The sequence below is a fragment of the Chelon labrosus genome, assembly GCF_963514085.1.
Source record: "Chelon labrosus genome assembly, chromosome: 8".
Classification (NCBI taxonomy): domain Eukaryota; kingdom Metazoa; phylum Chordata; class Actinopteri; order Mugiliformes; family Mugilidae; genus Chelon; species Chelon labrosus.
In genome coordinates this window covers 15133468-15151694 of record NC_140358.1, presented here as the reverse complement: position 1 = coordinate 15151694, position 18227 = coordinate 15133468, and the positions used below count along the sequence as shown (strand labels likewise).

At 42.4% G+C, this 18227-nt stretch overlaps 1 protein-coding gene across 1 annotated transcript; it reads right to left on the bottom strand.

The window, feature by feature from the left end:
- Positions 1-2553: 2553 nt before the first annotated feature.
- Positions 2554-17829, bottom strand: mapk9 (mitogen-activated protein kinase 9). Its single transcript, XM_084549819.1, has 12 exons — positions 17636-17829; positions 12453-12599; positions 11343-11472; positions 10859-10917; positions 10435-10573; positions 10059-10224; positions 7822-7893; positions 6604-6786; positions 6220-6344; positions 6059-6122; positions 5004-5075; positions 2554-4841 (listed from the first exon to the last, which is right to left on the bottom strand). Exons 2-12 carry the CDS (start codon positions 12566-12568, stop codon positions 4705-4707), a joined length of 1263 nt encoding a protein of 420 aa, XP_084405945.1. The 5' UTR covers positions 12569-12599; positions 17636-17829; the 3' UTR covers positions 2554-4704.
- Between the last annotated feature and the right edge of the window lie 398 nt (positions 17830-18227).

Sequence of the window (18227 nt, the reverse complement as noted above, 5' to 3'; positions counted from 1 at the left end):
TGCCAGATACTACTACTGCATATTTTTTTTGCCGATTACTTTGCTCATTGTGTGTGTTTCACACTTTGTGCCCATGGCCACCATCTATTTCTGTGGTTCCATTTATGTGTGACTGTCTTTAGGAATGAACCCGACTATATTACACCGTGGTCCCTCCCCCAGAAGCTGTGCTAAAGTAACAGCTGATGTCAGTCCTGCTTAAAGACACACACACACACACACACACACATACACACACACTGGAACCCTGTTAGCTACACCCACACTACAACCTGTCTACCATTAGGCAGTGCCGTCAAAGGCACAGCAGACAGACAGCCAAAGGGGAGGAGGGCTTCTGCACCTTCCTCTCCTAACGACACATCAGCACTTGGCACAGGGGAGGCTCCATACCACGCTCACAAATCCGCAATCCAAGCCTTTAATCCCAAGTTACTGCAGACAGAAAAAGGGAGGGCAGTTATCCAAGACTCTCAGCACCCCCATGTGCCTGCTTGGATCATGGAGCTGCACTGTCTTCCTACTGAGACCCCCACCACAGCCAGCTCCTGCTCCACGGATCCCCTGTACGACAACTGCCCACCTTTTGCCCAACGGGAGAGGGCCAGGAAAAGGGAAATGGAGAGTAGGGATGTGTGTCCTGCTGTAACCAGACTCCTGGGCCCCTGCAGCCCGCTGCCTGGTCTGGCCCCAGCTGTGGCTAAGGTTCAGACAGTGGTCGGCGGGGGAAGAGGTCCTGGCACCTGGCCAGATCACATCTACTCCAGCTGTAGAGGGGGCCTGGGAAGACAGGGCTGGGAAGCAAAGATGGTCCCAGGCATAAACAGTGCAAGAGGAGGGGAGAGAGGAGGAGAACTGGGATGTAGCATGGATATAGAGGACAGAGCTAATCTGACCCAAAGCCCCAGCCCATCACAGAGTGAGGAGCACCGGAGCGCTCTGTCTCTGTATGACAACCTCCCAGACACCGCAACAAACGACAGCTTGCAGGACTTCTTTGACATGGAAACAGGCCTCCAGGCAGCATGGACCCCTGATCGGATCCAGGGACTGATGGAGGGTGACGGTGTGAGCGAGGAGAAGAGCTCCTGGTCTTCTTGCGAGATCATCCTCGCTAAAAGTTGTTCTGGTAACCAGGACCAAGACAAGGGGCGCGAACAGGAGCCAGAGCCGGACTCGGGATCCTGTGGATTTATGCATCCCCAGCTACCAAAGCCACTTCCTCAAGGTCTTACAGAAAGCCCCCCTCAGCTGTGTCAAACTACGTGCCAGGCCCCGTGGCCCCCCGCTGGTGCCCAGCTCCCAAAGCAGCCATCATGGCCTGCCAGGGTTCCTCCTCCAGTACCCCTGGCTGACCCTTCTGCCAGCGCTCTCCGCAGCCTCCTCACCAGCCTCCAGCAGCAGATAGTCCGACAGAGGGAGGAGTATGAAGTGCGTATAGCCAGGTAATTTTAAACTTGCTTTGTCTTCTCTATTTCAAATAACACAGCTCATACGAGCACATCACAGAGATTAGTCACACAATGCAAACAATTGAGATGTGTTAAATATAACATGCTTATGCTGTTGGCTTCAACTAAAGCATGGGAATCTTCCACCTTGGGGTGTATTTTCGGTGGAGGGTAACGCAATGTTCCCAGGCCTAGAAAATGTGTGTGTGTGTTCACGTTGCAGTGCTGCTTTGCTTCCTCAGTTGACTCCAAGCTTCACCCTATATCCTGTTTAGGTCACAGAGCACCAACAGCTGATTAGATTCCTTTAAAGTTTCCCACAAGTCCCCCATGATGTGCAACCAAACATTGGCTGTATTAATGAACATAGAACATATATGTAGATTATGTGTAACCGAGGGCGTTTTCGGTCAGCGGTGGTAGAATAAAGTGGGTCCTGCTTTGTAAGGGTAAACAGGTGGTTGGTATAAACTGGGAAAAAGTACAGCCTGTGTGGTTGACATATAGAAAACCTCTAATGACACTGGAAAGAGTGCTAATTTAAGGGGCCATGCTGCTGACCTAGACACAACACATACCTCATTTATTACTGATATAGATAGAGCAAGTCTCAGCAGTAGTTGGCAAGGACAAGCGGATATGACAATTCTTTTGGCTTGACACGGACTATAAGAAACAAGGCAGACGGATTTAGTTCAAGCCAACTCAAGCAGAATCCGATATACTCAAAGAAATGACACAGATTCACCAACAAATACTTTAACTTGTCTTCTGACTTGTGCTCAAGGGTAAAATAATCTTAGCTGGTTTAAAAGCCAGCCATTTTAATGTTGCCTTTTCTCCTTATGTCCTCACACTGTCAGCCTAGAGCAGAGGAACGAAGAGCTGGAGGTGGAGGTTGTCCGTTTGAAAACGAACCTCACACAACAGCGGCAGTGGTACCGGGCTGTCCAGGCCAAGATCATGGAGTGTGAAAGCGCCCGAGCCGACGCCGAAGTGCGCAACGCGACACTGCAGGGGGAGATGGAGCAGTTCTTCGACACCTTTGGAGAGCTCAACAATGAAGCAAAGAAGACCGAGTACATCGTCAAGAGCTTCTGAGAAAGATCACGTATATGGTGTTTGATACAATGAACAGTGTGTGCAAACAGTAGACGGCCTACTATTTGAAGTAAGGCTACGGGAATTATGTTGAACATCAAAGGTAAAGCGATATGAAGTTATTTGCTCATTAAGAATCTGAGAACGACACAAACAACACCAAAGAAAGAAAAATAATCACTGATGTCCAATTTATTGAGTTTGGGCAAAGGATGTTGGCCAACTGTTAATATTGTGGTCATTGCAATCACATAGGACATCTCTGGAAATAAAAGGAGAAACAAACTGAGATGTAGAGTGTATACAATGGCGATTTTCTTTTAAACAATACACAAGACGTTCTGAGCACTGTGCTGCTCAGTCCTTATTGGCTAAGATTTTTTAGAGTGAGTGAGACAGCCACTCCTCGGGTCAGTTAAGGCATGACTGAAACAATAAGGTCATGGTTGTGTACAACACGGTGCATAAGTCCTCAGTGACTTCATAGTGTCATATTTCTGCATGTCCATCACACTGTGCAATCAGTTATGCAAAAAACCAAACAAAAAAAAAAAAAAAAAACTAATCCACAATCCATTTCCAAGGTTCAGTCTTCAGTTCCAACGTCCAGATTCAGGCCTCCACAGTCTCATTCACATTTTAAGCCACAACACGTCTGCATTTAGATGATGGCAAACTTTCTCCACAGATTCTTCCTTTACAGATGGGGCGAATGCTGAGTCTTTAAGGATGACTTTTAGGAGTGCTGCACAGTACATTTACACACATACTGTATACTGTATGCTTACAAGGCAAAAAAATACATCTCTCAAACAGGCTTTCAGAACCAGGAACATGAGGATGCCGCATAAAAGAACGGACCTGAACGTATTTTAACTTTATAACGAGAAGTATTATAGACTTAATGCGTTCATGCAAGTTAAACACGACTTGTTTCACTGCCTTATGTGTTTTACATATTGCCTGATTTCATGATTAGTTTTGTTACTTTCCAGCACTAATGGAATGGTTTTGAAAAGGAGTAGCCCATGTTCTTATTTGTCAATGAAATGTTTTTGACAAGAGGATTTATTTTTCACGGGCTACACTGTGGTTGTGTGCAACATTCTGCAAGAACACAAAAATAAATACATGTATCTTTTTGCCTCTTCTGGATTTACAGGATTATGATCTTCTTATGATATACACATCGATAATCAGTACCTTAAGTCAAATAGGGGTGATTGCAATATACATATAGATCTACAGATATGTTGATTTATTTTTATTTTTTTTAACAAAACAAGCACACCTTATCTATTTGTAATGAGAGGATCAACAGCCACTATGAGTGTCATTTCTTGACATCTTCACATACAGTACATTATGTCAGGAAATAAAAAGTGTAACACTGCAACCACAGCTTCCTCTTAGCTGTCAGGAGTAAAAGCTCAAAAATCCACATCACTCAAGCCAATTAATTTAAAAGAACACTGTGCAGAAAGCACCACAGTGGAGTTCTGCAATACTTCTAGCGTGCTATAGATTTAAACAAACTTGAGCATTTGATCATCAGATGGTTGACGCGATCGGTTTGGGGTAAGCCTTTGTTCTTTCTGGCGTAACATGCATGAGAGCGGCTAGCAGTTGTGGTCTATGTTTAGTGCATGTCTGCTCTAATTTGATGACATTAACAACTTAACGATTGCTAAAAAAATAAAACTATTAAAACACAGGCATACAGAACAAACAGTAACCCCCGCCACCTACGCACGGTAATCGGAAAATCAATATGGATGCGTACACCATATATAACATATATGATCAAGTTAAACATCCACCAAGAAGAGAAAGAGAAACCTCTTGACACACCAGGTAGCATAGATAGCTTTGACCTTTAGGCAGCAGTCCAAAACATGGGTTTAAAGAAGAAGAGGATCAAGAAGATCCAGCAGATCCAACCAGGAAACAAAATAGAGAAATGCACCTACATACTGAGGTTAAAGAGGAAATAAGAAAAACACAGGACCAGTAAGGGACAGATAAAATCAAAAAAGAGGGAGGAGGAGGTGGTGCAAAATAAAAAGATGATTGATTGATGATATTTGGATAGTGTAAATGCGATGGGGCTGAGACAGGCAGACAGACAGACACATGTGGCAATGGACTATGTTCACTGACTCTCGTCCAGGGGTCCTGTCAGTGTGTCGATGCTGCTGCTGTCTGTGTCCGAGGCCAACGTGTGCTCTGTGGACATGGACGAGATGTCGTTGGCTGAGGAGGACTGGGAGGCTGAACCTGACACCACATCTGATACGATGACACACAAATGAGTAAGAAGCATGAGATACAGAGTTCAGGTGCAACAATATTTTAATTTAATCAGTGCATTTATGGTGCATTTTCTGGACAAGTGTCTTTAGCTCAAGCTAGCTGCGGATATTGTGGCTTACAAAAGTAAAGAGTATCAACCTGAACAATCTTCTTTCATTAGACCATTTTTGTTCCTCTCCTCCCAATCAATCACCTCTTCATAAATGAGTTCTGTGGACAAACACAAAAAGTTAGGAGCAGTCAGTGTGTGTTCAGCATGTGGCCTTTAGGTGGAGTGTGGTGAATTCGTAGCTAAACAGATATTAATTACCTCTGTAAGTTTGCCATCAGCTCTTCAAAATGTCACCAGTTGCTGTTAATTGCTCCACAATTTGTTTATCTTATCATCCTGATCTCCTTGTTTGTGCGCCAGAGTTGAGAATTAGTCGGGAAGCCGGAGCGACTTCCCTCGCCCCCAAAAAGTTAATCTGGAGTTGCTCCGTTGGGAACTGATTATGCTCCAGCAAAGACATGCTGGGCCAATCAAACCATTTGAGCAGGCTTTATGCGGTGGCGGACGGAGGACAACAGCGACGTAGACGTCCACGTCATCGGAGCGCCGCAGAGTTGAATGCGTTCACAACAAAATGGCTCTGATTAGTTGTAGGGCTACCCAGGTGGTGTGTTACCACTCATATTCTGATAAGAATAGACTGTGGCTACGTCAAGCTAGTTGAGAATGATTTAGCAGGTGAAAAATGTACATCTGGCAGATTTTTTCACAGCGAAATGTCCACTGAATTAAGTCCGAGTGATAAAGAAAGGAGATATTTGTCTTCAACTGATGCAAAAGTCATTGAAATTTTTGGTGAGAATTGATAAATGAGTTTGTTTTGTCTTTTGCAAGGTTGTTGAATAAATTAGATGCATGTGACTTATAAGCAGCTTTGTTCCCTCAGTCAGTGTTCAGCAAATTTGTATGTTGCCTTCACATTGTGTACTATAAACATTATAATAGTAACCCACACCAAGTAGCTGTGTAGTTTTATTTGTCATTTCTTTCCAGTTCCATACTGGAGTATGGACTTTTGTGTCACAATTTAATGCACATATACATACAGATTTGGAAGAAAAAGTAAGATTACTATTAACCAGAATGCACTTGTAAACTAGTGTGCACTGCTGAGTGGTTTCCCTAGAGGGCAGTGTCCTACCTTTCCACTGCTCAATGGTGTGCTCTCTCTCTTCCAGCTGCTTATCTGAAATCTGGGGAGGAGGCTGTGAAACAAAAGGAAAGACATATATCAGAGCAAGGTCACACATAGTGGCAACACCGATTAAGTGTACTGCCACACGAGGGGAATGGTTTCCTCACCGCGTCTGCCTCTGCGGGGTCGTACCACACGTGAATGTAGGGGTGATTGAGGGCTTCTTCTACGGAGATGCGGCATTCAGGATCAATGACCAGCATTTTGGAAAGCAAGTCCCTTGCTTGACCCGCTGTTATGGCAACACAGGAAGGGTGGTGTTACTATGGAAACAGAGCTATGACATCACTTCATTGAAGTGGACTTCATGAGAACTGATTAAGAGTGTTGGGTTACATCTCTGGCAATGTCGAGATTTGTCCTGTGGTTTCAGTGGAAAACTGTGTGTTCATTCTGTGAACCAGTTGAACGAGGAGTTTGTTCAATGCGCCATGAAACTGTAACTACGTGCATTTACAGTTAAGTTAAACAAGTTTGTCTTAACGTCTTACTCTTTAGTTTGTCATGTTCCGAATCAGAAGGAAATGCCCAGTCTGGGAAGAGATCGGCGAAGCTGACGCCAGGATACTGTGGCTTGTTCATCACATAGTTCCTCACAGTCTCCATCAGTCGGTTCATAAACTCCATACTGGGTGTGCCCAGAACCTCGATGACCTTATTCCACTGGTCGATATCTGGACAACACACTTGTTAGGGAAAAATCCAGCTGCGTTATGGGCAAGCGTGTATAATAAGAAAATGAGGGGAAAATAACAGAATCAAATGACAAGTGCATGAAAAAAGCCTAAGAGTCTACATTCATGCTAGCAGCTTCGTGGGGCCACTTGATGCAGTGGTGCTAAGAGCTACATGTTAGTGTCATCATGCTAACAACGACATGCTAATGTTAAGCAGATATGAAGTTTAGCAAATTTAATATATTTATTTAGCATGTTAGCATGCTAACATTCCCCAGTTAGAACACATTTACAAACTTCACATGCTGATATGGCAATGTTGCTAGTTGAAAACCAGGGGATTACTGGTTATAATCTTGAATTTGTGCATGTAATTTTATGCTAATTCATTAAAGCTGCCAAGTTATTTCACTAAAAAAAAACATAGACACTAACCATATGGTGGTGAAAGATGTAAGTAGACAAGTAAAGTCAGTACTATACGATTGTCTTATGGGTGGGTGTGCCAATAAATCAACTGGATGTGTGCGTATTCCAAGAAACCATTTTGTCTTTCTAAAAACATAAATGATCTGCAGACTTTCAACTGCTGAAGGCAATTACTGCCCAATATGAAAAGCAATCCATCGTGAAATCACATTTGGTCCCTGTATCTCAGCTAGTCGACTGTGAATGTACAGCGATCGTGAATATTTTAGGTGCTGAGTGGAGAGATGACCAAACCATTTTGAAACACAGAAACAGGCAATATAAATGCAAATGATGGGAATCACTTCAATTTGAGGGCATAACAGAGATCTCAACAATAGCCACACGGATTAATTTTCATTCAAAAGAACAGGGAACACACATTTCTGTTGTCATCTGCTGTAAAGAGGTGTTATTTAAATGATAACGTTAATGGGGTAACATGAAATCTCCACAGACCAGTGTGCTAGCAGTGCCACAAGACAAGAAACTTTGGTAGATGGCGAAAAACGCAACAAGGCGGTCAATAAGAGGCACACAGACGATGAGAGCGGTGAAGGATACGATCGGTGCCTTGGAAGATGACGCTGCCTTTAACCATCTCTCCCATGATGCACCCCACTGACCAGATATCCACTAGAAACAGAAAACACACAGGCAAACACAAATACACACACACACACAAACACACAAAAAATATATATTAAACAAAAGTGATCACATAACATCAACGATATAATACAACTCACTAAATGTATAAAAAAGACACAGATGACCAACATGCTCTTAGGTTTAAATACGAATGACAAACACAGAAATAGCAAAACCCTAGCTCTTATTGTTTTGGTCCATCCTCTATCTGTGCCGTGGCCTGCTGCTTTCATCATATGCATCTTCAGGCTGCCTCTTTCCTCTCTGGCTTGAAAACCAATCGCAGTCTTCCAGGCCTTTCTCCTCGGCTCTGCTTATCAGTTTACACAGCTGTTGCTCTCTCCCTCACTTTCCCGGGGTGTGCGCATTAACAGAGTAGGATGTAGTCGGTCTCTCTCTCTCTTGCTCGCTACGTTTACCGTTTGCTTGCGAGTGTTTATAAGTGGCAAATAGCCATTAACTCCTCTCTTCCTTCTATTTCAGTTTCACTGAAGCTGAAAGCTTTCTGCGCTCCGATAACGTCTACAAAGAGCTCCCGGCCAAGTCGACATAGACGTTGGACAAGTTACACTATTAATTCTGGCTGCTTTAGGAGGGTAGCTACACTCCTAGTTTGGCAAATGGAATTTCATGTTAGGCCACGTCACAGAAAAGCCTGATAAGTCCTATCACTAATTCTTCTACGTAGTCCTGCTCCCATGTGATGTTTCATCAAGATCAGCTCAGTAGTTAAGTGAGTTTAGAAAGGATTGGGATTAACAGACTCTGTTTAGTAGACAAATAATGTCATGGTTTAGTATTCTTTTGCTTGGATCCTGTGCCACAATCTGTGACAACAATGAATATGTTTCACACTTGCATGGCATACACTTAAATGACTGCAGGATACTCATCAAATGTTTTTTCTCTTTGATAGGTTTTACCCAAACACAGTTGGGCTCAGACTACTTCAGGCCTCATTTAATCCTGATTCATTCAGACGAGAAGTCCAGTTGGTTCCTAGCTCAGTACGGAGATTATCTGATACCGTGGTGTGTTTACAGGTCTGCTGTCAAACACCCAGAACCACTCGCACATTAATGTCAAAAATATCCGACATTAAGGATTTTAAATGTGGATGATTACGTCAATGCTTTCAAAGCAGCCAATGAGAGAAGTCGTGGTTGATGGCGTTGTCAAGCAATCAGCGAACCAGTCTTGCCATGTGAAGCTTCTTCTCTGGTTTTCGCCGAATAACAGTCATCTCATGCAGACCACATCTTCCTAACTACTTTCACATCCACTCTTATTTAGCCTTCCTCTTTCGTTTTTTTTCACTAGTATCACAAAGTTACACCAAGTTGACCTTGGAGTGAATCACTCAATACTCCCGGATATGGCGCATAATCTTAATAATAGCATGTAGTGGGCGTGTGTTGGGTGTTGCACAATTATTTTCAAATCATGTACTATGCGTGACTTTGAGATTAGAGAGAAGAATCTCTGAAGGGTTTTCTTAAGGGATTTTAAAACTCCTGTAATCTGAGCAAGGCTTAAATAAACAATTTCACAACATCTCAGTGTCTTCTGCTTCTGCTTAAAGAAAACAACTGGTGAGTTTAAGATGACAAACATGGAAGGATACAGTCCTTTCCTGGAAAGAGGACTTTGTGAGAGATCATTTCAGCCATTATGCAGCCAACCGACCACAGGTCCACTAGAGCAGAGTGGTGGCGTAATAAAGACATTGAGTGATATTGTAAATAACTAATACGGCCAAACTTAATATCCAACAAGATGCAACAGCATTTGCTTAAACAACTTCTGCTGTGCACTCAATCTGTTGGACAAACCATGTGATCATAATACTTTTTCTAAACACAGCATAAGTCAACATCAATTACCAGTGATGGCCCTTTGTTATACTGTAGCAGGTTACACCGTGAACCCTCAAACTGAAATAACAAAATAGAACAAACAATGTCGGCCGTTCACAAAGGTGAAAAACTGGCTCTTCAAAAAAGATGGAGAGCCTCCTTTCAATTAATGGTACAAAGCATTGCTTAATGCCTGAGTGGTAGAACTAGATTCTTTCACCTATGTGTCCGTACATGACAAGACAATGTTTAAGAGACATAAAATAAAAACTACTCCTGTTTGGTCGCACTCACCATTCTCCTTATACTTCATGCCCAAAATGACCTCTGGGGCACGGTAGTATCTGGTCACCACGTAGGGGGTCATCATGAAGTTAGTGCAGGCCGTCCTCGCCAGGCCAAAGTCCAAGATCTTCAGAGTGCAATCTGACTTCACTACAATATTGCTGGGCTTCAGATCCTGAGAGGAAAGAAAATCAGTAAATCTATTTAAAATTCAAACATTAAATGATTACACTTGAGCTACTTTACATTTGACTAGAGAGACATCACTAAAGCATAAAGTTACTTTTTAAGATATTTTTGCAGTTTGTAAAAATGCCATTAGCCATGTTTTCGTGACATATGGTAAAGCACATTTTGCACAAAGCTCATAGTGCTGTTCAGATACCCTGTGAATGATGCCAGCAGAGTGCAGGTGCCTGATGCCACAAAGGATCTGGTAGAGCAGGTAGGACATCCTCTCATGGTCCAGATCCATGTGGATCACTTGGCATAGGCTGGCATCCATTAGCTCCATCACCAGATACCTGAGGGAAGAGGAGGGATTGATAAAATAATTAAACAGACATTGCGTGAGATTAAGAGTAACAAGTGCAGGGATAAAGGAGATAATAGACACCAAGAAGAAAAGAAAGTTAAGATGCTTATAAACTGAGGGTGACAAAAGCAATTAGAAAGCATATGAAAGAAAAACAGAACAGTAGGTGAGGCTGAAAAGTAAACTAGAAAACGTAAGAAAACAAAGAAATACAACTAAAATCCCTGAGTTCTGCAGAAAACTGAGAGTTTTAGCCAAAAAACACTTCACTCACAAATCCTGGAATTCCTCCAAGGACTTCTGAGGCGTAAAAACATTGATCAGACGGATGATCTGCAAGCAGAGAGACAGGCCATTAGTCCACTCTGTTACTCTCCTCTATATCCACTTCACTGTGGAGAGCTATCCAACTGAGGAGAGCACTAAGAGGGTTAGTTTGAAGTCTCTCACTCTGAGCAAGAAACTTTCTCAGCACTGTAGAGAGATCACTGTCTTTCTTTCTCATGATTGTACATTTTTTTTATTATTTAACAGACAATGAATGTGGTTTGTGCTTTAACTGTCAGCCAGTGTCCCTATTGTAATCCAATTTAAATAACATCATCAAACAATAAGTGAGAAATGTGAACCTTACATTTTAAATTTGAGTTTCATTAGTTTTAACCACTGTGAGTAACCCATTATATAGATTTATTATGATTGTTTTGCACATCCGTATCAAACATAAAGCACTTATTTGTGTTAAATTTGAGTCTTACATTTTTGTGATTGACACATTTGAGAAGCACCAGCTCCCTGTAGGCGCGCTTAGCGTGGGTCTGGTTCTGAAAGGGCCGGCACAGCTTTTTCACCGCTACTGGTATGCCGAGGACTGTATCTAGAGCAGAGCTGGAAAAGGGAACAGACACGGACAAAAGTGGTCAAATAAGAGAATAAATAAATACAACTGTGAAAATTGTCTGACTTGACGTCAACTTGATTGAAAAAATGGTAGTGAAGTGTTTGCAACCATTCTCCAGGGAAGAGGAATCAGTGTATAAAGTAGACGTCTTGTATAGCCTTGCTAACTGCTACTGGGGGTTATAATGTTTATTATAACCACAGACATGAGCATACTTTAAAGAATGCTGCTTTTTTTGAAGCCGTACCAGCAGCACACAAACATATTATCACAGTGTAGCTATTAGGCCTTGATGCAAAGTTGGAATTGTAGCTTGGGGAAAGTTTAATGAGTATCCAGAACAGATGATGAATTATAGCCCCACCATAGAACAAACTAGAGGGCTTTCAGAAACATTATTAGGATGTACGGCAACTTCAATATGTCCGATGCCATAAATTTAATCTCTTCATGTCTGGTGATGATAAAAGAGTGCTGCTTGAAGCTGATAATGTAAATCAGTTTTCCAAAATACAAAATATATCAGTCTGAAATTTGGGGAAATGTGCACAAAATTAAAATGATATCAGATTTTTTTCCCCCATATGAGTTAATGGTGTAGCCAGGGACACATAAAGTCTTGAATGTTTCATTTCCAGGAGAAATTTTGACTTGTCAGAGTTGAACACTTAAGCAAAGAACATTTACAATGGCTGCATTTACATGGACAAGAGTATTCAGCTAATGGAAAAATAGCCCAACCAGAACAAAATGCCTCTAGTCTAGCATTAGCCAGACTCAAGTACTATAAGACTATCAGTATGGTAACATGCCACTGGGATTTCCATCATGCAGCCTGTTACAAACGATGCAGAAAAATAAAACTTTGCAGGCAATTAGTTTTCAAAAAGGCGTAACACAAATCACATCATAACGCCTTGGGCTGGTTACACAATCACCAAAACACCTTTAAATCGTAATCTCTCACCAGACAATGCCTTGGGCCCCAGAGCCGATGGCACGGAGCTGCTGGTAGCGCTTGAGGACAGTGAAGGTGGAGTCTCCCACCTGAACACTGTAGAACTGGCCCTCCGCCTCACTCATCCTGCTGAACGGTCAGGACCACCAGCACTGTCTGCAGGGGGTCAATAAGAACGCACAAACAGAGACAGACAACGCAGATAAGCACACAGACAGCACGACTGAGTTCTTGTCGGGCAGTAAACATCCCCAGATGGTTAAGGCAGCATGATAAAGAAGTTCTAGCACACGAATAAGCCCGCGGCAGCGAGATATTACACTGTTAAAGGATTTCGCTTTCAGTCCAGTTTAAAGTGAACCAATCTATCACAGCTTTCTGCCTAGTCAGTGCATCTGACGAACTTAACAGTGGTCTGAAGCTAGCAGTGTATGCGCGGAGAACAGACGAGGCTGCTTGAAAGGCTTGGAGTTCCTGAGGCTCTCGCTGCCATCTCTAAACTCAAGCTGACACACTCATCCTCTGTAAACACACGCGTAACACACACAATCAGAATTTGGCTTTAAAAAAAATTCTGATCTGCGTCCAACTTCTTTACAAGTGTGTGTGTGTGTGTGTGTGTGTGTGTGTACAGCTATTGGCACTGGATGTGCATTTACAGTACATATTCATAAAACACACGGTGCTTCTGTCTTTATAACAAATATGGCAGCGCTAGGACTGATTCCTCAGGCAGGAAGTAGAGGGGTATTATTCTTGGCAATCATCTGTGTGTGTGTGTGTGTGTGTGTGTGTGTGTGTAGGCGAGGACACACAACCACGTAGCTATGCAACAGCGAGCAGTCACGGCTGTTTGTCATTCCTTAAGAAAAAAGCCAGAAGTTAAATGGAGTCTGTTTTTTTTTTTCCCCCAGCGTTTTCTGTTTGACGGGGAACAATAACACAATCAGCGGCTGATTTTCACGGCCAGAGAGACAAAGTGCCGAGCAGAAAGAAACAGCAGGGGAGAGGTTATGATCGAACAGAGCCAGAAAGCACCTCGAGCTGCTTCAATTGCAACGCTACTCAGTCTCAGCTTTGACAGTGTGACAGGCAGCATGTGCGAGCAACGAGCTACATCAGTGAGTGGAAGTGGTACTACACTCAGGTGACTGCTAATGTCTTCAGTTTGCAATCAGAGAAATAAACAGTGACATCAAAATAGTGTCACTCGGATCTCTTGTTTAAAATAAAATAAGGTTTTTAAAATCAATGACTAATGGAAAATATTGTTGAAACTGTAGATTTAAATTTAAATGATAAATAAATCAACTGTAATGTATATTAGTATTATTCCTTATTATTATTATTATTATATGTGGCAACTATTAGAAACCAAAAGTTAAAACATCTGTTATAAGTACTGAATTACAATATACTCTATATAGTATGAATATATTTAATTAATACATTCCTAATATTATTATCAGATGTATCCGAATTGGAAAAAATATAAGATAAAATGGGAACATTTTCCTTTTTTTAATGTATTTTTAGAATATATACACTCACTTTCCAGACCATTAGGTAGACTAGTGAAAACAGTCCTGCTCTAAATCCTCCTTCATTATTGTTATAATGTTCAGTTCATGTGAAAACGGTGTAAGAGGGTTTGTAATTCAACCTTATGATCATTTTAGAGGATGTAGTTTGTGGTGCTGCTAAACTGTAATGGATTTAACACAAAAGTATTTCTGTTATTTAGCCTAGCCCACTGTCCAAAATGGGTAGAAGCATGTCGCTACACAAACCGTAGCCTCCATAATGAAAACACATGCTGAACACCACAACCTTCATGAAGCTAAGGTTTAGTGCAGGACTGTTAGAACGCATGTTTTCACTGGTGTGAACTATAAAGATCTCACATATGGGCTTAATGAACTACTTCTGTAATCTCAAAATGTATATTTTTTTAACGTTTTAATAAATAGTTTACAGAGTGATTCTCTATCTTCATCTCGTCGAGGTATTTCCCACTGTCTTGACGTCTTCTCTTTTTATTTCCGACGTTGGTTTGTTATGAAACGTTTGTTTTATTTTCAAGCCAGGCTTTTTAATCTCTCTCAAATACGCCACCGTTTTTCTGCCTTGCTCCCTAAACCTAAACATTTTTCAAAAAAAGCCTTCAAACGTAGGAGGTGCGGATCTGCAGCCACACCATTACTCAGATGAAAAATGAATCTGTCTCATCTCTATCTACTTTCTTCCTCTGCCTCCCTGGCTGCTTCTCCTCCTCCTCCTCACATGCATGTCCAGCTGGCTCTCTTACTACACCTAAGGGGAGAGCTGCAAAGACATTTGCTTCCTTCATGTTGCTCTTTTAAATTTTATTTTATGCCACTGACATTCCCTCGCTCCTCTGCCCTTTCCTGGTTTACTCCCCATCTTATCCACGGCCTCCTAAAGTTATCCCCACTTAAACACTGAATGGTCCTGACAGCTACATTTTTGATGGATGCTGTGATTATGACATGCAAGCAGGGCTTTTTCTTGATTATATAATCACGTTAAAGGCAGGTGCAGGAGGAACAGCATGCTAATGGCTAGGCTGCCTTGACACCTATGCAACACAGATTCTAGGCCACTGATTCAAAAACACATGAACACCTTGTGCAACAGACATCGTGCAACACATTACCCTCAGGGAAACAACACACAGGCTCTGCTTTTTTAACTTGGGAGCTGCATCGGTAACACTGGCCTTTTGATATTTGTCTCCAGTACTTTTTGTTTTTTTTACCCTGGCGTCTGGTGTGCTGATTCACAACACACACGCCAAGCTAAAGAACGCCAGCAAGAGGCCATTAATCATAACCAAAAACCTGTTTCGGCTCGAGCAGCGACAGTGCATGCACAACACTTGCTGCCTCGCTAGCCACAACTATAGGTTAAATGTACACTTAATTTAGCACAGATCACTGACAGGGAAGAAATGCAGTTTGTTGAAAACTGCATGTGAGCTCAGAAAGCCAGGCAGACACAAGAGAATACACCTGTTATAGTTCTGGCCAGCAGTCCCAGAGGAATTTGCTCAAATTCAAAGGGGATTCGATTAGCGCAGATGAAACCGAGGCCATCACAGACTCACTACAAGCAGGAAACATCAAAGGATAGCAGGATATAAAGAAGAAAAGGGACAGACAAACCGTTTTATGAATCATAGCATTGATCATTCGGTCACTATCGCATTTCACAGTAATCACAGCAGTGTGATACGCCTGTTCCTGTAAATGAAATGAAATCCTATATTACAAAATAACTCCAGGGTGGAAAATAAACAGTGACACGGTGATTACGATTCCTTCAACAATTAATTAAATCCGATCAGTCAAAATATTAACTTGCAACAAAAACGCCGAATGAAGCACATTTTATTAGTCACTCTCTGGTCCTCAAACTATACTGAAGTCGCATGTAAGAACTCATTAACTGCAAAGATAATCTGCCAGCATGAGTAACCATTACTATACAGAAATAGATCAGCTGGTTGGAGTCTGCATGCGGATATTTTTGATCCATTTTCATATTTATATTTAACTCGACAGAATTGACTAATGTGAGAATTGAATACGAGGGAAAGTTCATTTTTTCTTTTTTTAGTACAGTGACATAGTTAAGATGAAATTCAATTTTCAAGTCAAGTCAATGTTAGTTACAAAGAACAGAATTAACTTTATTCAAGTGACTGCATGGCCCATACACATACTGTAGCTATCTGGAGCAATTTCAGGACCGGTGTATTGCTCATGGAGACTTCAACAAGTGGACGCAAATGCCTGGGATTGAATTACCAACCCAACAATTACTTGGGTTGGATGCTTCTATGCAACATGTGCCATTGGTCGAATGTCAAACAGATAAAGACTAATAAAACTGAGTGGAAACAGAGCTGTTCTGAGTTAATTGTCAAAATGTTTCAGTATGGCCTCAGACCGTGGACATTTAAGATAAAGTATGGCAAAGACAAGTTGTTTAATTCATTGCGATTCTCATTATTTGTCACAGAAGAATGTGAATTAAAAAGAAGGGAGGCGTCTTTACCTATGTCTACATTCATAACTACATAAGAATACACCTCTGTTAGTTTAACTACTGAAAGAATTGATGGGAGAAGTGACCTTCACACGAGCATCACCATCCTCAGACCAAACTCATCATGGCTGCTGTCCAGCTCAGTCCAGTCCAGCCTTAGGCTCTGACGTGGCTCTCTGTTGGGGGCTGAACGGGACTCAGTGAGCTGGCCATGATATCAGATTATAGCGTGGCCTGGAGACTCAGCATCTCATCCCGACGTAGCAGAGTTACAAAACACTGCAAGGGTGGATGAAACTACACTCAGGCTGCCACTGCTGCTGCTGCACCAGACATGTCAAACGAGGCCGTAAGGGCAATCTCTACACGAGGATGAAGGATGCAAAAGATAAAAGGGATGTGAGAGTGAAAAAACAGAGCAAAGCTAGAAACACTCGTGGCAGTCTTTCATTTACTGTGTACGTATGTGATCCCAGTCAGGGTACATGCCAGTCTGTGTGTGAGCTTTAACATGTTTCAGACTTGACATATTAATACACACGGTGCCTGATTTACTGGCAAGCTTAAATGTGCCTCTGGCATACCGTATAGACTAGATAATGGAGCAATATAGCACTAGCTGTCCTCACACATGCACCTGTGTTCATGTGTGATAGTGGTTTGAAAACCTGATCATACTAGGCCTGAAGACATGTCATTTATTTTGGGTTAAATGTGCATCACAGTACCTATGCACAATGAAAACCCTGTGTTATGGCAGATTTTCTCACACAGCACGCCTGCTCCAAAACACACACACACACACACACACACACACACACACGGAGGTATGAAGTCACCCGTGTATGACACACCGTGGCCACGGGCACCGCTGGCACTCTTCGCTTCAACACTCAGGGAATCATCGGTTCGCACAGCCAAAGTTACAACATCACCGTCCGTTAAAATTCCCCTCACGTCTGACACGGTACAAAGTTACCGGGGCCTGTACTACCAGTATTTTTCAATTCTGTCGGCAGCAATGCGGTAGTCGGGCCGCCGGGGCTGAACTGAGAGCTCGGACGGACCGACGGACGGCAGGAGGCGGCAGCAGCTGCAGCGGCGGCGGCGGTGAGACCTACCTTCTCCCTTCGCGGCTCCCAGGGCACTCCCATGCATCGAAAACACAGAACAAACACTCTCCCCGTCTTTCAGACTCTACCGGGACCGGGAAAAGTTCAGGATAACGACCGGACCGGCTGTCACGACTGGCAGACCTTCCCCTAGTTTCCTAGCTAACTCCAGCGGTAACGGGCGCGGAGGAAGGGAACGCCACAACAAGCCGAGACCCAGCACCGAGGTGACGTCATCACGTCATTTACGTGGGCGCAAAGTTTGGTTGGTCTTTTTTTTTTTTTTTTTTTTTTTTGACTCCACAAAAACTTTGCAGAAAAACTTTTGGCTCTGCAAGTGATCGATTAAAATATTAATATTGATATTAATAATTAATATACTGGCGGAATAAGTGATCAGGCTACTTCCTGGAGTAAGAACTGGTAATACAAAATCACAAATAAACGTCCTGCTTTCAACAGGATCTGTCCACTTCATTAAATGAATGATTATTTTTCTTAAAGGTAGGCTACACATTTTGCAGCATGATAATTCTTTGTTGTTATTATTATTAGTAGTAGTAGTACTAGTAGTGGCAAAATGTAGTGGAGGTAAAAGCAT